Source organism: Ochotona princeps, chromosome 27 (assembly GCF_030435755.1).
Source record: "Ochotona princeps isolate mOchPri1 chromosome 27, mOchPri1.hap1, whole genome shotgun sequence".
In the NCBI taxonomy this organism is placed as follows: domain Eukaryota; kingdom Metazoa; phylum Chordata; class Mammalia; order Lagomorpha; family Ochotonidae; genus Ochotona; species Ochotona princeps.
This window is the reverse complement of record NC_080858.1, coordinates 21838388-21860281: the sequence shown is the minus strand read 5'-3', so window position 1 is coordinate 21860281 and position 21894 is coordinate 21838388. Positions and strand designations below refer to the sequence as shown.

The following is a 21894-nucleotide window of genomic DNA, read 5'->3' as shown; positions in this document are numbered from 1 at the left end:
CCTAGTGACGGGAGTGGGCTCTGAGATAAAAAGGACCCTAACTCCTCACACAATCGGGTAAGACACCCTGCACAGCAGGGAGAGGGGGCAGGCTGGCCGGCTCCTAGGACCTGTGCCTGCGTGCTGTGGATCGGCGGAGGGGGGTCGTCTTCTTGGGAGTCTCATCTTCTGTCATCTCTGCTGACAGCTCTGTACAGAACCAAGGAGTGAGGAGACGCGGAGTCACGGAGATGGTGAAAAACACATCTCGGAGAACAAGTGGGGGAGCCGTCCAGGGGTGGGGGCTGAGGACCAGGCTCCCGGGGGTGGCTAGGGTCACCTGCAGGCAGGGCCCCCGGAGGGAGTGCCATACCATCCTCGCTGGACTCCTCGTCGCTGGAGAAGACAACCTTGGGTTTCTTTTTGAAAGCTCGCTGCTGAGTGTTGGGCTGCCGGCGGGTGGTGCGGCGGGACACGGGTGTGACAAAGTCGCTGTCAGGGGCTGCAGAAGGCTGGTGCCTCGGGCCTGAACGGGGACGGGGGAGGGGGGCAAGGAGATGAGATTCAGAAGGAACCATGGTGTGTGGCCGCCTCGGTGGTATCACCGCCCTGTCCCTGGGGCTGCAGTACCTGGGCCGTGTTTCTTGGCCGACAGGGCTCTCTGGCTGCCCACTTGGCCCAGCTCGAGCTCTTCTACAGCATCCAAGCCTCTGGTGTGACAGGCCCGAAGCTTCTGCTCAAATTCATCTATTGTCGCCTGGAAGGGGAAGATTAGGAGCAGGCCCTGAGAGGAGTTACTTCACTACTGAAGAGGAACAAGACCCGGAAGGACAATGGAGGAAACTTAAATGCCTAACACTAAAGAAGAAGGTCCCTGAAAGGTCATGATACAGTGTAGTTCCCAAGTGTGGCCACTCCGTGAGGGAGGCGGAGCCAGTGGTTGGTGAGGCCGCTGCTGTGCAGGGGTGGGGACAGGAAGGACACAAGGGGGCAGCTGTGTGGCCAGACCCAGTCCTCCAGGACATGGTTATGGGGGTGCATGTCCCAGGCAGTGCACCCCAGGAGCTGCAGAATCCATGCAGTTCCTCAGTTGTAATAATGCCCTACTCTGTATGGGATGGTGACAGGGGGAAGCTGGGCACGTGTGGCCATTCAAGCAAGCAGGTTTAGCTTGGAGCATAAGCCTATTGTAAAAAAGAAATTGTTTTAAAAAGAAACAGGAATTGGAGACAGAGATGCGGTGTGAGCATCCTGGCAACTCAGCGGCAGGGAGGGGCAGCCGTGGGGTGACCGCCCAGTGTCCCCGGCATGGGCACGCACCTTGCCCTCGGGCTTGGCCCCACGCCGCAGTTTGCCCACGACTGACATGAAGGCATTGAAGACGGACTCCTCGGACAGTTTATCACCGAAGCAGTCGAAATTGTCAAGCATCTTGCGGAGGCCTCGCTCTGTGAGGGGCAGCTGGGCCACACAGTAGGCCAGGTCCCGGTGCTGCCGCTCTGTCCTGCAGCAGGGAGGGAGCGGGGCAGGGGGAGCAGCAGTGAGGCCCAGGCGGTCCCTCTCAGCTCAGCTCTCTTGCAGTTCCCAGGGAGGCCACTGCACAGAGCCTGCCCAGGGAAGGCCGCGTACCGGGCTGTGCGGAAGCGCTGGCACAGCTTCTCCACCAGGCTCTCGGTCTGCTTGTCCTTGGTGATGTAGGATAGCAGCTGCCTGTGCAGAGGGGAGGGGAGGGTGTGTGATGCCAGGCAAGACCAGCCCCCCACGCTGTCTGGCACCAGCTGTCTCGTTCAGGCCCTTGCCTCTCTTGTATCACCTCTGCTTGACCTTGGCCAGCCTCGCCATTCCTCTTGCCCTCACCCCTTTCCCACCCACCACCCACAGGAGGGGCTGCTGCTGGGTGCTAGTGGGAGTTGCCGGGCACCTGCCACCGCCTCAGGACCTCCTGGTGGGTATTGCTGGACACTAAAGGACAAGGAATAGTAGCCCTAACCCCAGAGGAGGAGACAGGCAGAGGGGTTAAGCAACTGCTGAGGGCTGGACAGCTAAGAAGTCTGAGTGCTGGGTTCAGGTACTGGTTGGCTGACCCCTAAGCCATTATCTGTGTGAGCCAAGTGCCCCAGGGCCCATGAAGCCTACTTGAGGATGGTGTGGAATGGCTCCTCCTCCACCCCGCCCTCAGGGTCTGACAGGCGGCTGATGATATCCGGGAGCAGGTTGTAGATTGCGTTGCCCTGCAAGGGAGAGTCATGTCAAAGACGAGGGGTGACCTCCATCCACCCTGGGCAGTGCGCCCCAGCCACCTCCCCACTGCTCACCTTGTGTGAAAGTTCGTTGAAGAAGTTCTTGGCCAGGGCGGCAATCTCCGGCTCGGGGTCGATGAGCAGCACAGCCATCTCACTCACCTGGCCCTTCACCTTCACCATGTCCTTCAGGATCAAGTGCGTCATCACCAGCCCAGCTGTTCTGCGTACTTGCCGGGCTGGGTCCCGCAGACTAGGAGTGAAACCTCAAGTCACTGGAGACAAGACCACTGGGCTACATAGTAACACTGGTCGGCAAAGACCTCGGCTGCAACCTGCTCCCATGCCATGCCATTCTAGAAGCAGCTGGAAAGCAGAGAAGCTTCGATCCCTTTAAGGCCAAGTGTCAAGCAGATGCTAAAGGCAACGCTGGTCTTGGGGAAGTGTTGGTGGGTCTTCACACCAACCTGAGACCCCCCCAAGCTCTGAGGGGCCCCAGGCGTACTGTTGGGATTGCTTACCGAGCGTACAGATGTGGGGTCCAGGGGTCCACCAGGTTGGGAAAGCGGATGGCCAGATCTCCTGTGGCAACCATGAGATTGGACCGGACGGTGGGGAGTGGGGATTTTTCCAGCATGGTGAACAGAAGGCGAAGCTGGGAGTCACAGAAAGTGGCACTAGGGGCCAGGGGAGGATCATTAGGGAGGCCGTGTCCTGTTCATCATCCCCGAGGAGGTGCCACCCTCCAAGCCCGGGCCTACCTGATCATACAGAACTTGCCAAGCGCCAGCGAAGCGGCGGCGATGAGGTCTGGGTTGCTGTAGAGGCCAGGGTTGTTGCAGACTTTGAGCAGAAGCGGGACGAAGGCAGCCAGCACCTGCTTGCCTATTGGAAGCACAGCTCTGGGTAGTGGACAGGGCATCTCACTGGGAAGGGCAGGGGGCACTCAGCTGTCTCCCTCACCATCCAACAGCTCCATCTCGCAGATGCCACGGATTAGCTCGGCCTCCGTGTCGTCCGCGGTTGCCCCGACCAGCCCGAGCTCCTCCTCCATGGTGGTCTCTGAGCCTGCGTTCTAAGTGGAGGAAAGCAGAGGGGTCAAGGGGGATTGGAGACAATATTTTTGTTTCCAGCCTCGTACTCCATTTCACATGAACACATCTGAGCTGAGGTGACTTGCATCAGATCATTCATGGAAAGGACTCTGAATCAAAGAGAATAAGAGCCAGGTCCCCGTATTTGCTTCTAGGTTGCCCAGGTATTTCTACACTTAATTCAATCCTGCAACACACATCCTTATCCTGCCTGCGGCAACCAGAAGAGTCAGGCCAGACATCAGGGCAGGGTCACAAGACTGTCCTGTGTGGTGGGAAAGGGGCTAAGTGGCCTGCAAACATGGCCGCAGTCACTCTTCATGGGGACCTCCAACTTCCGGAGCTGGCTTCCTCTCTGGTTGCACTGATCTTGTCCAGGGCAGCATCAACAAAGAGCCAAAGGGCTCTCAAAGAGCCCTTGGGGCCAGGGAGCTGAGGTCCCCGCAGGGCACCGACCTATGCTGAGGTTGTGAACTGGGGCTCGGTCACCTTTTCCTTCGGCTCCTTGGTCTTCTGCTCCTGCTCTTCCCGGAGGAGTCGGCGCCGACACAGTTCACCGCTCACGGCCTGTTCCAGGTGGACCAGCTGCTGCAGCGCCACGTCCCCCGCCAGGGACAGCAGGTTCATCAACAGCAATGTCGGGAGCATCGCGGGCGCCTCCTCTGCAGCAACCACACAATACGATCCCATGGAGCCTGAGCCCAGGCAGCAGAGCTGGCAGGTGGGGTGGGGACAAGGGGACCGACCCACCCTCAGCTGGGACAGCAAGGGGACAGTGCGGGGCCCTAGTGGCAGGGGCTTCTACCCCCTGCTGGGCTGGCTGGGCTTCTGCTCACTCACTCTGGTCCTCCTGCGATGAGCTTTTCTCCTCTAGTTTCTCCAGGGCCTGCTTTGCACAGAGCTGCAGTATCTGGGCGCTGATCACCTCGGGGCCCTCGGCCAGCTGGTAAATGAGGGCCACTGCCACCTCTTTGAACGGGATCCAGAGGGGGTCTGGGTGCATGAAGCCTGCAGGGAGCAGGAGGGGAAGTTTGTCACTGCAGACCGGGGTCCAGTTCTGCCCAGCAGCTGTCCTGCTAGCCCACCTTTTATGATCATCTGCTGCAGCCGCTCAAATAACCGGTGCTCCTGGGGCAGTCGGAAGGGAGGGTGACGCTTGCCCAGAGAAGGCTGAGGAAACGAGACAGACAGAAGTTGGCTATGGCTCTGAGCAGAGGGCGACTGAGAAGCCCCACCACGCTGGGCATGGACGGAACCACCCCTACGCACCTTCCTCCTATCTGAGATGTTAGCGATGGCACAGCACACCTGCTGGGCTAGCCGGTAGTCCTGGGGGACCTTCTCCTCCAGCCCGAGGCTCACCAGGGTGTCCAAGTTGCTTCCCACGATTTCTGGTTTTCCTCTGGGGGAAGGGAGGCAGAGTCAAAGGCAACCCAGAAGAGGACAGTGTGAGGGACAAAGGACAACGGAAGGACGTGCCAGCCCCTGGATCCCCTGTTTGACTGCTTTCACTAGGCAGGGTGCTGCCACTCTGCTTCCCACGCAGGGAGCCTGGTTCGCAGGCCTTCGCTGCAGACGGTGCTGGAACTTGCCCAGAACACCCCCCTCTAGTCTGCCCCCTGGCCCCCGAGCCGGCCTCACCGTGCCATCATGCCAAGCAGCATGACGGAGCAGCAGCGCTCCACAGGAGAGCAGGGCACCTTCTCCGTGGCCTGCTCCCACAGCAGCTGGATCACTGCTGGTTTCAACTCATCCTTCTGGACAAACTCGCAAATCTGTGAGGGAAAGTGACAACTGCTCAGGCCCAACCCGAGTGGATTGCCCAGTCCTCGGTCCCCATCTCTGAGACATCGCTGATGACCTGAAGTGGGGCAAGCAATCCTTAGGAAGGTGACAGCAAGAGGAGGTGCCAAGTGTAGGGGCCTGCGGAAGTACATCTCGGGCAGAAAGCCTGATTGGAATCGGAGGCCAACTGTTCCAATATGGGATGCAAGTATTCTACTTGGCAGCTTAGCCTGCTGTGCCACAATGCCTATTCCAGTCAGCTAGATTTGTCTTCCTTTAAGAACAGCTCTGGGGCCCGGCGGCGTGGCCTAGCGGCTAAAGTCCTCGCCTTGAAAGCCCCGGGATCCCATATGGGCACCGGTTCTAATCCCGGCAGCTCCACTTCCCATCCAGCTCCCTGCTTGTGGCCTGGGAAAGCAGTCGAGGACGGCCCAATGCATTGGGACACTGCACCCGCGTGGGAGACCCGGAAGAGGTTCCAGGTTCCCGGCTTCGGATCGGCGCGCACCGGCTCGTTGTGGCTCACTTGGGGAGTGAATCATCGGATGGAAGATCTTCCTCTCTGTCTCTCCTCTCTGTGTATATCTGGCTGTAATAAAATGAATAAATCTTTAAAAAAAAAAAAAAAAAAAAAAGAACAGCTCTGTCCAGTCCCTGTCACTGCACATCTCCAGCAGCCTCCAGCATCCTTTGGGTCATGTCCCCAGCCTCCCAGCCTGGGCACTGCTGTTGGGTCAGTCCCCTAACATGGTTCATCCTGAAGCGTGCAGCTGCTGGCTGCAGAAATGGCTCAACAGGCTCCACACACCCGGTTAGTCCCTGATGCCTCCTACGGTGCTACTTTGGATTAATAAAACCACTGGGAAACTTTGGACCCCCAGCTCCCTTCCTGCCTCCACTTGGTTAACTGAATGCATGGAAACTTTGTTTTTCCTGAAGTGCTCTCAATCTGACTGGAGTATTCCGACTTTTGCAGCAGTGGGCCAGGAGCTGCTGTCACCAAGCTTGTGCCATAAAGACCCCACCTACATCCTACACTTGAGTCTGGTGTGATCTTTCACACTCTACAGTAATTACTCTCCTTGTTCTACTGTAGGGGGTCCTGACTAGCAGCCAGTCCATGAACTCCTGGACTACCCACCCTCATCAGGCTCTTTCCATTCCCCAGTGAGGAAGGGGAGAAAGGTGCCTGGCAGGAGGCAGGGAAGCTTGACACCTCCTCTGCTTTGGTCCCCACAGCACAGCTGCTCCAAAGCAAGCAGGCCTTTCCGAAATGCTGGGATCCCTGGCTGACAAGGTCAAAGTCCTAGACTCTAAAGGGATTCAGGGACCTCATGGTTCAGTTCCAGCTTTTATTCTGAACTGTATTATCTCTTCTAGATAGCAGTCTTTGCTAGAAACAACACGTCTTCCTGAACAACAAGGGCCAGCCTCTTTGCTGGGTTCCTGTTGGAAGCGTTCTCCCTCTTGGGTACCTCTTGGAACCCTGTCCAAGACCCCACTGAAACCCTGCCACCTTCAAGAAGCTGTCCCTGGCCATTCCACCTCAATTTGATCTCTTATTCTTTCTCTCCCCTCCTCCCTTTTTAAGATTTATTTTTACTGGAAAGACAGATATACAGAGAAGAGATACAGAGAGAAGGATCTTCTGTCCACTGGTTCACTCCCCCACGTGGCCACAACAGCCAGAGCTAAGTCGAATCAAAGCTAGAAGCCAGGGTGCAGGGTCCCAAGGCTTTGGGCAATCCTCCACTGCTTTCCCAGGCCATAAGCAGGGAGCTGGAAGGGAAGAGGGGCAGCTGGGACACAAACTGGCACCCATATGGGATCCTGGTGGATGCCAGGCAAGGATTTAACTCTCTGTGATTCCGCCCTCGCCAGGACAGCACAGAAGCTGAGTGTGTGTTTTCTGGAGTTCTTGCCTGACTTCCAGCCTCAAACTCTGCCGCTAACTACTTCTCTCTACTAGCTAAGTTCCACAGCCTCCCTGAGTTTCAGATTTTCAGTCATCCTAGTATCAGCAGCAGGTAGCAAGACCCTATGGGGCTGTTGTGAGAACTAAACCCAATAACATATGTATAGTGCTTCGGGGGTAGGTGTTTGGTACAGTGGCTGAGACACAGGTGGAACACCCAATTCTTAATCTACTTGCTTCTTTTGAATGGGATCTTCTAAGAAAAAAGTTAAAAAAAAAAAAAAAAAAACACAGAACAGTGTCTGGCATTTAAATACCTTACAAGTATTGCCATTATGATATAACGATCACTATTACAATCTTTACCTGTGCCACTTCTCCTGGCACTTACTAGTCTACCTGTGGCATTGGTTAAGAAATGTTCTGTTTTCTGGGGTCCAGTGCGATGGCTCACTTAGCCAATCCTCCCCTTTCAAGCGCAGCGATCCCATATGGGCAACAGTTTGTGTCCTGGCTGCTCCACTTGCCTTCTAGCTCTCTGCTTGTAGTGAAGCAGAGAAGGCTGGCTCAAGCCTTTAGGACCCTGCACACACATGGGAGACCCAGAAGAAGCTCCTGGCTTTGAACAGGCTCAGCTCTGCCCATTGTGGCTACTTGGGGAGTGAACCAGTGGACAGAAGATCTCTCTGTCTCTCCTTTTCTCTGTAGATCTGCCTTTGCAATAAAAATAAATAATACATCTTAAAAGAAAAAAAAAAAAGAAACGTTTTTAAACTGGGTTGTTGCTTCTTTTAAACCTGGGCCCACGAAAGCAAACAACCTCGCCCTGCAGCAGGGCTGAGTGGGTGCTGAAGGCCCAGTACATCTTTCTTTTTTATTATTATAAATAATACATATTTATTAAAAATTCAAATACAGAAATAAAAACACAATATCCCACCCAGTATACAGACAGCCACATAAATCCCCTTCCCTCTAATCCCATTCCCCAGAGGTTATCACTGTGAACAAGTTAAAGTATATCCTTTGAAACATTTTCCTTTGTATATACAAGTATATATAAACACACATAAATGCACTTTTGTCTTTTACAAAAAATGAAATCATGTAAATGTACATATTAATCTTCAATTTCTATCTTCATTCATTCAATTTTCAGAAAATTCACAACAAATCTGATTATCAGTCCTCTTGGGTTCGTTTTCCATTATATAAAATTCATATTCAAGCATCAATTACAAAACTTTTGATAATATACTTCCTGCCATCTTTGAGTCTCATCTCTAACCACTCCAGTATGAAAAGACTGGAACATAAATTACCTTAAATTCTTCCTGAAACAAAGGCAGTACATTCAAACAAACAAACAAACTAGGAACACACTCTGTCATTCCTAGATTTTGAAGGCCCAGTACATCTTGCTAACACCTGTCAGATAAACAAAGTTAAAGTGAGGAAACTTACGATTTCCTCGAGACACTGAATGGTCCCCACGGAGGCATCCACCAACAGCAGGGAGAGGTTCTGAATCAAAGCCTGGGCCTTGGCTCTGAGGGGACAGAGATGGGGTCACTCAAAGGCACCAGCTGGAGGGGGCACAGGGTTCTGCCACGCTGGCGCCAGGCCACAGCTTGGGATAGTTCTGGAAAGTCAACTCAGTCTGCGTTCCAGTGCAGATCTGCGTGGGAAGCCCCCTCCCCACAAAAGTCCAATTTGTGAAGCTGACCTTGCAGTCAGCAGGGGAAGCAGCCCTCCACGCACCTGGCAGAGTCCCCTTTGGTGTTGAGGTAGAGCTGGCGGTAGGCATTAAGCACAGCTTCCCGGACTCCAGGCTCCTTGGACCAGATGAGAGGCAGCATGCGGCGCACCCCAAACAGGGCCTGGGGTACCCCAAATTGGAATACCATCACAAAAAATTCAATCACCTCCTGCACCACTGGGAGGACAGACACAAATGTCACCCATCTACTTGGCAATACTCTCCTAATACCTAAACCCAGAATCTGCTGTTACCCCGAGAAGGCCGACTTCCTCTGACACCTCCTCAAGAAACACCCTCTACGTTACACTACACAAGCCACAAGGGGCACAGGAAGCAGCAAACACAACAAGACTGGCCTTCTAAAGGAGGCAGACAGGGCTAGGTCTTCCATCCCAAGCCCCAGGCCTCAGGGAGGGCCTCTGGCACACCTGTGGTTGTGTTCTCATACATCATCTTGCTGATGATGCCGATGGCCTCTGTGATCTTCCGGGAGAAGCTGTAGGCATCCTGCAGGTACTGCACCAGCATCTCCTGCTTCACCAGTTCATCGTCTGCCCGGGCTTGTTGCTCCGGCTCAGAGGCACAGGGCTCATCTGTACACTCGGGCTGCCCTGGGACTGTGTTCACTGCAGGTGCCTGGGGAGTCTTCTGTTTGCAAGTTGTGGGGCCTAGAGTTAGAGAAGTACAGGGTGGTTTTGCTCAAGGGTAATGAGGAAATCCAATATCCATCGACATCCCTAAATACTTTCTCCCACACTGTGGAAAAACAAAATTAGAACCTACTCTAAAGCATTTTTCTTTCTTTCTGTTTTTCTTTTAAAGATTTATTTTTATTGGAAAGTCAGATATACAGAGAGGAAGATCTTCCGTTTGATGATTCACTCCCCAAGTGAGCCGCAATGGCCAAAGCTGAGCCAAGCCAAAGCCGGGAAGCTTCTTCTGGGTCTCCCATGTGGGTGCAGGGTCCCAAGGTTTTGGACCACCTCAACTGCTTTCCCAGGCCACAAGCAGGGAGCTGGATGGGAAGCAGAAAGTGGGGCGTCCATACGGGATCCAGGTATGTGTAAGGTATGTGTAAGATGAGAACTTTAGTCATAGGTTACCGCGCTGGGTTCAAGTATTTTTCAAGAAAGATCACCTAAAGCCCCACACAGTTAGGATAGTAGTCCCGTGACTGTCGATCCAAGATTTGCGGCTGTTTTCACCCAGAGTCAATGCACTGTCAACGTCCCCCGGCCTTTCTCCACTAGGCCGTTGGCCAGGCCAGAGTGAACACCCAATAAGCACTAACCGCCATGCTGTCTGCAGCAGCACAGGCATTACCTTTGAAGATAGCTGCCAAGAGATGCAGGACCCTGGTCTCCTCAGCATCGCCTGGCTCCGCACAACTGAAGGGCACCGACTCGGGGAAGTGGCCCATGGCTTCACGAGTGAGAAGGATAGCCTGCCTGAAAGAACATGAGCCCATCACCGCCTCATAGAGCCCATGTAGTCTGTGGCCACGATTCCACAGGGCTGCAAGACCTGTGCCCAAAGAAAAGGACACTGCCACCAAAGGGCAGGGCCCCACAAAGCCCCCAGCTATAGAGACAAGGGCAGGCACTGTCTGAGGTCGCCTTCGTCTCATGTTGGAGTAGCTGGGTCTGAGTCCCAGTTTCTAACTCCTACTTCCTGCCAACGCGGATCCTGGGAGGCAGCAGGTAATGGCCCAAGTGCTGCCCCGCATCAGGAGACCCGCACAGAGCGCCTGACTCCTGACCAGCCCAGCCCTGGCCAATACAGCTGCTGGGTAGGAGGATAGGTCGATGTGGGTTCTCACTCTCTCAAATTTAAAGAAACGAAAACACTGACTAGGGCCTTCAATTTCTGATAGGAGGCTAGAGTTAGGAGTCAGCTAAACTTGTCTTCCTTTAAGAACAGCTCTGTCCAGTCCCTGTCACTAGAGTTAGGAGCTGGAGTCAGGAATCGAACCCAGGAACTTTTACATGGGATGCAAAGTCACACCTGCTAGGCTAAATGCCAGTTCCACCTTTTAAAAGTTTCAAAATCACAAAATTACCCAAATAACCTGCTTAAAAACTTGTCTAATTTTAAGTTAAGAAAATAAACTAAACAATTGGCTAATCACATTCTATGTAGCCACAAAAAATACCAAGGCAGTTGTGTGTGTGTGAACCACTGAGATAACTAACCACTGAGGAGCTATGTAGAGGTACAGCAGCTTAATCTGCTATAGCACAACCAGTCCCAGGGGTGACAGCTTTAACATGAAAAGAAATCTTCTGTCATTTGAAAGCAGAAAATACTAGAATGCTTGGAGGAAGAAGGAAGCACTAGTGATGAAACCAGTTTATGCTCTGGTAAAAATCAGAGGCACCGGGGAAAGAACAGAGCCAGCAAGTGGCCAGCCAACACCTCAACAGGCCAAGTAGCTAAGGAACTAGTGGTTGAAGCCCAAGGGAAGCTCGAATGACTTCAGTTGCTAAGCCGCTCTCAAGTTCCAGTCGCAAAAAAGGGGAGAAATCCTTTCTCCAGGATCAGGACTCACACCAGAGTTCAAAGCTAGGAAGCCATTAGAGATCATCAAGTTCATGAACATCTTGCTCTTACAGAGAGCAAAACTGAAGCCCAGAAAATCAAGCATGCTACTTAAGATTACACAAATAGAATTCTGCCTATAGGATTTGTCTGCAAATGAAGGGTGACTTAAGTTTAATTACATTTAGTTGTATTAATCCTCTTTCTAAACATTTATAGAAGCAGAAAAGCAAGCCCATGTCTTGATCAGACCATTGCTATAATGAAAACACTATCACCTGATGGCCAACATGCCTAAGTACGGCTCATTGGAAAGTAACCTTTTGTGTCAGATCCTCCAAGGCCAAGTGTGAGCATAAACACAGCACATTTACTCTAACACATACTTGTAACTAGCTTTAGCGAGCAACTGCTGGATGCGTCTCTCCACCTCTTCAGCAGTCTCGGTGCTGGCAATCTGCTCAGGAGCCGCCTCCTCTTCCTCCGGGGGAAGCTCAAGAAGCTGCTCTAGGGTGCACTTCACCTCCGGTAGCATGGCCTCCCACTCCTCTCCAGGGTCTAACACCGCAGCTGAAGGACAGTCTCCGTTAGTCTCCCTTCCAGGAGCTGCGGGGGAAAAGGCTGTCGGGGAGAGCATGGCCAGGGAGAACACACTTACCAGCAGCCACGGCGCGCCTCTGGGCTCTCATCTCTTGTAATTTCTGGGTCTCCTTCTGCAGTGGTCCAGCCAGGTCGGTATCACTAAGCTACCCAGGCAAAACGAGTACCAGTTGTTGCTAAGGGACACAGTCATCCTTTAGCTAATTCTTGGTCTTTTAGAGAGAGTCAGCCTACTTACCTTGCAGGAAAAGGGATTATTGGCTAGAAAACTGGCCAGCAGCTGGATGGTACTTTTGCACACTAGCACCGACTTGTCTGACAGACGTCCCACTGCTAAGGCCACCACAGCCTGGAAACGGGTCAGGGGCAGGGCCTGTGGGGCAGAGGGAGAGGAGCATCAGTTCCCATCTCAAAGAATGCACGCTGCTGCAGATGATCTGAAAGTACACTCTTCATACAGTGATGTGTTCACTGTAAAGAGCCTCTCTGAGGGATACACAACAGGTGCAGAGGCCTCTCTGTGGTGGGTAAGACAGGTTATAGGCCTTGAATGGAAATGCGCATCCACAGTCTTGGGAGAAGGAAAACTTTCACTGCTGGTAGTGAATTCCAGGCTCCTCCTCTGCGGGGAGACCATTTCTCTGCGCTCGTGGCCTGCACACGAAGCCTGCTCACCTTCTGCTGCACAATCCGGGTGAACAACTGCAAAACGCGGCTCCGCACAAAGGAGTTGATGTCATGGCCGTGGGCTTGTAGCGTGTCCAAGAACTGGTCCCTGGTTTCTCGGGCTGCTTCTTCCAGCTGATCACCATTCAGAACCTGCAGGACCATCTCGGCCATGGCTACGAGCACAGCATTGCGCATCATGTAATTCTAGGAGAGAGAAATCCAGTTGGTACCAGCCTCTGCTCTCCAGTGGAAGCTCTCCTGGCCTGAAACTCTTGGGCCCATCCAGGCACAAGGAGGGAACAAGGCCTGTAGTCAAGGTTAAACTCGCTTGTGCTTGGCTATGACCTTTCTGCTCAATGGCCTAGATATTCACAGCTGGATCGTAGAAACTTGTCTGCCCAGAGGAGAATGTGGGGCCAAAAACCAAAGTTCAAATCAAGTCTCTGGAAGGCTCACAGGGGAAGCATGGTGGTACCTGAATACGGAACCACATTCATCTACCAACATACATTCCAGAAGCATGTATTGCCACCTTTCATCCAGGTTCTTTCTATAAAGTTATTTATTGATCTGAAAGGCAGTGAGGCAAGTAGAAAGAGCTCTCATCTGCTGATTCACTTGCTAAACATCCGCAACATCTGGGGCTGGGCCGGGCTGAGGCCAGGAGCTGGGAACTCAATCCAGGTCTCCCAGCGTGGGGGGCAGCAGCCACACTATTTGCTGCCTCCAATGGGAAACACCAACAGGAGGCCGGAGTCGGGCAGAGGGAGGACTCAAACAAGGCAGGGAAGTGGGCATCCCTGGCAATGTCTTCACTGCTAGGCCAAATACCTACCTTTACCTGAGGTCCTAATGCCCCTTCTTTTAAAGATTTATTTTGCTTTAAAAGCAAAGTTACACAGAGAGATAGCAAACTTCCACTTGCTGGTTCACTCGCCAAAAACCATAATGGTCAGGGCTGGGGCGAGGCTGCAGCCAGGAGTTAAGTACTCCACTTGAGTCTCTCACATCAGTCACAGGGGCCAAGGACTTGAGCCAGCTTCTGTTCCCTTCCAGGGTACATTAGCAGGAACGTGGATCAGAAGTGGAGCAGCTGGGACTAGAACCAGTGCTCTAATATGGGATATTAGCATTACAGGCAGTGGCTGCTAAGTTGCTGTGCCATTAACCCTGACCCCAGCTTTTATCCTGATACAAATGAAGCATAGCAAAGCAGAAGCTAGCAGCCAGCACTGTCGTGCAGCGAGTTAAGGCCCTGCCTGCAATGCTATCACTGTATACCGGATGGCCTGGCTACTTTGCTTCTGACCCAACTTCCTATTAATGCATTTGGGAAAGCAGCAGATGATGGCCCAAATGCCTGGGTCCCTGCATCCCTGTGAGAGATGGAGATCCTGGGACCTGGCTTAGGTGTGGACCTGTCCTGGCTGTTGCAGTCATTTGGGAAATGAACCAGCAGATGGAAGATTTCTCCCTGTTACTCCACAAATACATAAACAAACAAACAAAAAGTAAATCATAAACAAACAACAAAGCAGTAACCACCTCCAAGGTTATAGAATCTAGTGGGGAATAATGGGCATAGGATTTTTGCCAAGCCAAGAGCCAAAGAGCATAGTCTTACAAAGAAATTAAAAGTACATTAGGTGGGCAAGTGGAATGTCTTACTGCCTTGACATTCACCAAGCAGCGCCTCAGTTATGGAAGTGGACAGGTCAGCATTCAGGGATGAGAGAACTGAGAGATGACAAGGGCTGATCTGAGAAAGTTCAGGCTTGCAGAAGGCAGGAGGAGGCTTCATTCTGAGGAAGGGGGGAACCTGGCATCAAAGCCGAGGCGCTTTCATCAGACTTCGGCTGTGGAACTGCTATTTCTCCTTCCAGAACTGGATAAAAATCAATGTAACACTAATAAGGTTACTAAGGGCTCCTTTCTTGATAAACCTGAACTGTTTCTCTGCCAACAGGAACCGCCCCCACGATAAGACTGAATAATTTTCCGCCTGTGAAAACCCTCTCATCCTGTAAGAAACAGCTGAGTTGGCTGTTCGACACAGAGGTTAAGTCACTGCTTGGAACACCTGCATCCCATATGAGGGTACCTGGGTTCAAGTTCTGGCACTGCTGCCAATCCTACCTTCCTGCCATGCACACCCTGGGAGGCAGCAGCAGGTGGTGGCTCAGGTACCAGTCACCCACGTAACCCAGGAGATCCACACAAAGCCCTCAGCCCTGGCTCCGGCCTGGTTGTTGTGGGCATTTAGGGAGCGAATCAGTACACGGGAGATCAGCTCTCTCTTGGCCTTCCAAATAACATTTGAAAGATAAAATAAAGACACAGCCTTTCAAGAATGAAGCTCGGTGCTCCCAGGGCTGACCCACCTCTCCATCCAGATGATCCAGAAGGACGCACATGCTGGACATGAGGACAGCTGGGACGCGTTCCGCGAGCTCAGTCAGGAAGGCTGCAAAGCCCTTTGCCGCCGCAGGGTCCCGACTCAGCTCCTGGGGACATTTCTGTCCAATCTCTCTGCACAAGGAAGAAAACCACAGCTCAGCGAGGAGAGGGAAGCCGGGCAGCTAGCACCCGGAGAAACCCACTGCGGCACGGAGAACATGTTGCCCATCTTTCTTGATCCCTCCCCCAAGGAAAATAAGAATGAGCCCTGAGGAGAAGAATCACCTTACAATCTCTCCCACTATGCTCTTCATCCCATAATCTGTTGCCCACAGGCTCACAGCTGACACCAGGACGGGTGCCAGGTGCTCAAAGTGCTGCAACAGCTGGATGATCTTGACCGTGGCACCTGCGGAGGCATCCGCATGAGAACCGACGGGCAAAATGCCAATGGCAGGGTCGGGCGGGTGGAGGAGAACTTACTGAGCATATGGTTATAACGTGTCAGGGCCACACCAAGCAGATGCGTGATGGCTTCCCGGGTGGGCCGGTTCTTCTGGTGACTGATAGTGGGGTTCTCCAGGAGGCGGTAGCAACAGCCAGTGACCAAACTGGAGAATGCAGAGAAGAGGACCCCATCAGCCAGGACTCGCTCACATTGGCACTGTTCTAATACTACAGTCCCCCACAGTCAGAGTGTTCTTCTTTTCTTCATTCAGCTGCCTTCTGTACCAAGTTGCTCTGCTGCAACCAGCAATCCTGCCCTCAAGATTACCACCTTCAGGGTCCAGCATTGTGGCACAGTGGGTAAGCTCACTCCCTGAAACATGGGCATCCCATCTGGGTGTCAGTTCATGTCCTAACTGTTCTCCCTTCCAATCCAGCTCCCTGATAATGGCTTGGGAAAGCAAGAGACGATGGCCCAAGTGCCTGGGTCCCTGCCACCCATGTGGGAAACCCAGATGAAGCTCTTGGTTCCTGCTTTTGGCCTACCTCGGCCCTGGCCAGGGCAGCCACTCGGGGAGTGAAGCAGTGGCTAGAAGGTCTCACTCTCTATAACTCTGACTCAAAACACAAATGATTTTTAAAAATGACCACTTTTCACCCAGTTAAGACATAACACAGAACAAAAATGAAGGCTGACAGCATCAAGTCGCCGACATCTCCTCTTGACCTCACAGCTGCATTTGCTCCAAAGGATCAGTTTCCCTAAGGCACAGGCCTCACCCGGCTTCCACACTGCCCTCTCAGCTTCTCTGGGTGCCTCACCCTCCTCATCCTCCACTCCTCACCCTCTGAACGTTGCTGTGCCTCAGGGAACAGTTCTTACATTCCCGGTCTCTTTCTGGTACGCTTACTGATCTACCCATCTCAGTTCCATAACCCACCCCCCTTTTAAAAATCTATGCATTTTAACTTGAGATGCAGATTTACAGGGAGAGAGAGAACTTTTCCATCGGCTGCTTCACTCCCCAAATGGCCACAATAGCCAGAGCTGAGCTGACCCAAAACCCAAAACTTCTTCCGGGTCTCCTATATGGCTGCAGGTGCCCAGAAACCCGAATCACCTTTCACTGCTTTCTGAAGCCATAAGCAGGGAACTGGATGGGAAGCAGAGCAGCCAAGACTCAAACTGGGGGCCATGTGGCTTTAAATGTTATATCCCCGAGTGTGTTTCTCTTGTCCAGATGTCTGTCCTGAACTCTAAGTTAGCACAGCCAACGGCTGAATCCAATGTTTCTTAGATATCTAAAAAGCAACTCAGATCATGTATGTTCACAACACTGGCCTCACAAATAAATAAATCACAAAAACATATAATAAAATCCTAATACTCTGCCACCAAATTTCTACCTCTTATTTTACTTCACAGTAATAAACTATAAAACATACTACAGATTTTATTTCAAAATTTATCTTCTACTATGTAATATGAACTCCGAGGTGAAGGGACAGTACTTCTGTTTACATCATGATGGCAGCCACATGCCAAGGAGATTTTTTTAGTAAGTACTGCCTCTTGAGCAAATGGGCATTAGGAAGGAAAAATGCCCACCAGTCTTCAACATTGTTGTTATCTACTTGCTAATAAGACACTCATGTGCCTTATAGCAGAGCTGAGGCATTAGAAATATCTAAAACCTGTGTCTGGGGACCAACAATAGCTCAACTGGCTAATCCTCCATGTTCAAGTGCAATATCCCATATGGGTGCCACCTCATGGCCCTGCTGTTCTACTTCCCATCCAGCTCCCTGTTTTTGGCCTAGGAAAGCAGTTGAGGACGGCCCAAGGCCTTAGGACCCTGCACCCACGTGGGAGACCAGGAAGAAGCTCTTGGCTCCTGGCTTTGGATCGGCTTAGCTCTGGTTGTGGCTATCTGGGGAGTGAACCAGTGGCTGGAGATCTTTCTTGGTTTCAGCTTCTCTCTGCAAGGCAAAGCTGCCTTGCCAATAAAAATAACATAAATCTTTAAAAATCAAAAGGAAAGTAAATAAATAAAAGGTGTGTCAGATAGCAGAGCCTTCACAGCCCTGGCTTAGCTGTGGCCGTCCTAACTCCTACCTGACAAACTCCTCTTCGATTATTGAGTGACTCCACAGGTGGCGGATATCTAACTGAAGCAGCTGTGTTAAAAGCTGAAGAATTGGTTGTCTCTCCTCCTCCCAGTCAAAGCCATGGGCTACCTTGTTCCGGGCTTTCTTACCCTAAAAAGGATCACATACACATTCAAAATCAAACAAACAAACAAAAACAAGGAAACACAGTTGGCCAAGTTTGTGCAAACTACACCATCTCGAGGTAAGGCAGACAGCAACACAGGGCAAGTACCACAGTACCAATTGGAGCTGCCCGTCACAGCAGAAAACACAGGGACACTTCGGGGTACTTTCTAAACCCCAGAAAAGGACTAAGTGATTTGAAATCATCGGATTGTCTTCTTTACCCTCAATTCCCTTCTGCTCCTAGACAGAAGAAAGGAGCCAGGCATGACCCCAAGCTACCTTCCCACCAAGCTCCAAGTCCATGAGGTTTGTCTGGCTGGCCACGGTCTCAAAAGACTCCAGGAAACGGATCAGAGCATAGCAGTTCATTTTCAGGGCGTTCAGATGGCTGCTTCGATCTGATAGACTCAAAGCGGCATCATCCAAGACAGCTGGAAGCTCCTGGGAGTGGCGGGACACCACTGCGTGGGGAGAGAAGCCGGGAGTCGGTTTCATTTGCTTTCCTGCTGCACTCCAACTGGACATCACCCAGCCCTTGCAGCCATCAGATTACCAAAGATCTGTGTTTCATCTCTCAGCGGCCGTGCTAATGAGCTAAGTCCTCAGAGACCCCTGACTCCAGCTAACGAGATGTGCCCTGTCCCTGCTTTCTCACTCCAGTTACCACAACTCTCCCCAGCAACCGGAAGAGTGACCTCGGTCAGAGAGATTAGCTCCAAAGCAGGAAGTCGTTTCTGTTGGTCTGCCCTTACAGCGGACGGACACTGCTCTGTATCGCCCACCAAGATTACAGACCTGAAGATGTCAGGGGCCCCAGGGCTTAGCCAAGCCAGCTGAATCACAACAGCCTTCATATCATCACATGGCTGACAAGTTGGAGGAAACAGCAACCCACAGACATCAGACACCTTTAGCTCCCTAGCCCATGACCCCAAAGCACCTTTCATCAGGAGTTCCAGAGTATCCTCCTTCAGGTCAGCATCTATACTTCCAAAGTGACTGCGAAGAAAAAAAAGTGTGGGAGTGAGAGACAGCGACCCGCGGAGCCCACGCTGAAGTTCAGAGCTAACCCATGCAGTTTCACACTTAAAAATTCATGTGAAATTGCTCAAATGAACATGTACTATAGGAAACTGGGCAGATGCTAATCAGTACAGATACCTGCACATGGGAGCATTTATTGGGGCACTCACGACTGGGAATTTCTGGACTGCCATGCAGGGGTAGGGCAGAGGGTCACCAGTTCTTTGGAAAAGTGTCAGCTGGGTGTTGGGTGTTCCACTTACTGTAAAATGCTATAGATGGTATCAAAGTGCTCCAAGATCGCCAGGGGCCCCTGTGCTCGGAAGGCAGCCTGAAATGCTACAGAGCAGGAAAGAAACTGGTTAATTCGGAGCGGAGAGACATTTTCTTGGGAAAATTCTATACATGGTAGAAAATTAAGTTTATTGCTTTAACTGGTAGAATCAAAAGAACAAAACAAAACAAACAAAAAACAGAAAGGAAACATTTTCATGTAACCTGCAAAGAAGAAATTGATCCAAGGACCATATTTTGAAGAACAAGACTGAAAAAAAAAAATCTGTACTAGTTCCAACTTAAGTTCTTTTTTTGCAGTTACTCTTTCAAGTATACTGGCATTTTCTCCCTTAGCACTTTTGTACTGGCTTTTCTGTCTGCTTGGGATGCCCTTACGACTCCGCTCAGCTCATTTCCTCACTTGCTCAAAGGTGCCCTGCGAGGGGCCAGCGTCGTGCTCTGCCTATGATGCCATCAGCCCACAGGACCATGCGGCAGAGTTCCAGCCGCTCCATTTCAGATCCAGCTCCCTGCTAACACACCTGAGAAAGTAGCGGAGGATGGTCCAAATGCTTGGGCCAGTCACCCATGTGGGAGACCCAGATGATGTGCTAGGCTCCTGGTCTCAGCCTAGATTAGGCTTGGCTATTGTGGCCATATGCAGAGCGAATTGCAAAATGATGGTCTCTAGTCTCTTCCTCTTGAACTCTGTCTTTCAAATCTATTGTAGAAATTAGGATCCTATATACCAAAATCAAAACAAAGCAACAGTTCTAAAGGAAAAAAAAAACTCTTAATAGTGGCCATCCATTAAAAAAATGCATTGAAATGACTGAAAAATAATTTTAGTGTGCAACACGTGCAATTGATAATACATATAACCTATATAATGTGGACACTGTGGTTTGGCCACCCATCAACCAACCTCTACTATCTATCTTCTTTTATCAAACGGTGACATGATCAGACTAAGGCAGGGTCCCAAGTAATAACCAATCAATGCAGCTAATTTGCATAGTCTCATTTTCCTTACTAATGGAGAAAACACACACACGATTCTTCAATTCTAGCCTGTTTTGAGTTTCAAAGAAGAAAGCATGGAACAGAAAGTCCCCTTTTCCTCTTTTAGACATCAGGTCAAGTAGCTATCTCAGGCGACCCTGACACAAAGTCAAGAGGAGACAGGCAGGAGAGGCGTCAGCAAGCTGTCACCTTACCCCGTCCCTTCCTCAGGGAGACAGCAGAGTAGCTTACTCTGCATCCCTGTGGACGGACGGGCTAGCTGAGACCCAGAGGGAAGCAGCTTGCCCAAGGGCAGAGCACTGACGCCAGCTTTTACTCTGTCCCTGAGGCTATCCCCTCCCACTACACTGGCATCGTCACTGAATCTGCCAAAAACATACAGTATATAGAGCCACACACCACCTAACAATGACACTTGGTCAAAGACAGGCCACATGCCCAAGGACGTAGCTGTTGTAGTTTCACAGTACAAGCATCACTCCTGTTGGTGGTAACATTAGCGTGAACAAATTCACCATCAGGTCAGTTGTTTTGGGGCACCCACTTGGTCCAGGGCTTAAAACGCTGTGTGGGTCATACCAGGTTGTGAATCTCAGCTCGGCTGCTTACATCAGCCGCTGGTTAGGCTGAGCCTGACTTCCACTTGGGGTCATGCATCCCGCATAGTGCTAGGGAGAAAGCAGCAAAGCCCAGGAAAGCCAATTTGCTGCCCTCGCGGAACCAGGAGTGAAAAGCACCGTCTGTGGGATGCTCTTCTGAAGCACCAGGTGCACCACCAGCAGCCCCAGTCTTACCTCTGAGCTGTGCCGGAAGCTGTCTGACAGGCAGTACCTCTTGTACCACATACTGATTCACCCCTCTGCTCTTCAACAGCTCCTCTGGGGCTAAGGGCAGGTGGAACTCAAACAGCTGGGGAGACATCCTTGGCCAAAGGACTCAGAGAGCTGGAAACCAACAGGCCCAGGGTCAGGGTTACAGCCGAGGTTTCTCTGTCTGTTTCTATTACTGTCCCACGCCTAGGATAGCCGGGTTTTTAGTCTTACAACAAACCGGGTAACCTGATTTTAAGAGGATCTGAGATCAACTCTGGACAAGACTAATTCCAATTGAAACTGTCACTTGATCACGTTATTGAACCCACTGGGCCTCATCCATAAAAGGGATGAACTAATTCACAACATTGCTCCAAGGATCAAATCGATGACGATGAAAGTGTTTAAAGAACTGTAAAACGACACTTTTGAGTTAGAGAGATTGGCTGGTCTGAGGCCAGAACAGCGGCGAGCATGGGCGTTTTCTAGCTCTCACTGAGAATTCACATTTACAGTTTGTCCACCCTGTGCCACGTTACTCCATGAGACAGCCTGAATGCACCAGGTTCCATCTGATTCTCTTCATCAGAATCCCGTGCCCCGCATCATAACACAACCCCGGTCACAGAAGAGGGCAAGTACTGCCATGCGCCCACACCACACACAGTCCGTCGCGGACCGATAAATTACATCGTATCTACCAAGCCGCACCCCACGACCCCACTTCTTTAGGTTTTCCTTCGCGGGACCCTAGAACCCACACACATCACCTGAAGACTTGACTTGATCCCTGGATTGCAGCGGTCCAGGCTGAAAGGGTAAGGGGGGGGAAACATGAGTGCACAATACGCACCAATCAGCGACGGAATTTCCAAGTTGGCAGAGACAACAGCCAATCCGCGGCAGGCTGTCCCGAACACCCGCCTCGGAACCCAGCGCCGCGCGGGCCCGGGCACCAACGGGGACGTTCAAATCTCAACGGCTGCCAGGGTCCCAATGGCGAGGCTCGCTGGGCGGAGCCAGCCAATCACACGGCGCAGGAGCCAGAGCCCAGCCA

The 21894-nt window shown here is 51.6% G+C and overlaps 1 protein-coding gene and 1 non-coding gene across 3 annotated transcripts; both read right to left on the bottom strand.

Moving 5' to 3' along the window:
- On the bottom strand, nt 1–21882 carry NCAPD2 (non-SMC condensin I complex subunit D2). 2 transcript variants are annotated; one of them, XM_058655903.1, is made up of 32 exons: nt 21691–21882; nt 20820–20969; nt 18990–19065; nt 18644–18702; nt 17983–18164; nt 17543–17685; nt 15463–15590; nt 15265–15388; nt 14964–15111; nt 12589–12786; nt 12152–12286; nt 11972–12059; nt 11700–11883; nt 10099–10223; nt 9204–9443; nt 8775–8949; nt 8478–8562; nt 4955–5088; nt 4583–4715; nt 4399–4483; nt 4154–4321; nt 3803–3975; nt 3183–3294; nt 2981–3104; nt 2741–2896; nt 2295–2472; nt 2116–2210; nt 1609–1689; nt 1300–1483; nt 610–736; nt 353–505; nt 1–189 (listed from the first exon to the last, which is right to left on the bottom strand). In XM_058655903.1, exons 2-32 carry the CDS (start codon nt 20944–20946, stop codon nt 104–106), a joined length of 4206 nt encoding a protein of 1401 aa, XP_058511886.1. In that variant the 5' UTR covers nt 20947–20969; nt 21691–21882; the 3' UTR covers nt 1–103. The 2 variants fall into 2 exon arrangements, with proteins under 2 accessions (XP_058511886.1, XP_004596422.2); XM_004596365.2 differs by lacking the exon at nt 21691–21882 and adding an exon at nt 21608–21663 and having other exon boundaries at nt 2–189.
- Nucleotides 18243–18570, bottom strand: LOC118760301 (small nucleolar RNA U85). The gene has a single exon (XR_004996702.2). It is a non-coding gene; the product is annotated as a small nucleolar RNA U85 (small nucleolar RNA).
- Nucleotides 21883–21894: the final 12 nt, after the last annotated feature.

Bases quoted from the DNA above. Each gene is read 5' to 3' on its own strand.
- NCAPD2 (XM_058655903.1), bottom strand. From the start codon at position 20,946: ATGTCTCCCCAGCTGTTTGAGTTCCACCTGCCCTTAGCCCCAGAGGAG. The intron at 18,165-18,643 runs GTGCTTTGGGGT...CTCCCCACGCAG, and splicing joins TCTGGAACTCCTGATGAAAG to TGGTGTCCCGCCACTCCCAG. The intron at 4,484-4,582 runs GTGCGTAGGGGT...TCGTTTCCTCAG, and splicing joins ACATCTCAGATAGGAGGAAG to CCTTCTCTGGGCAAGCGTCA.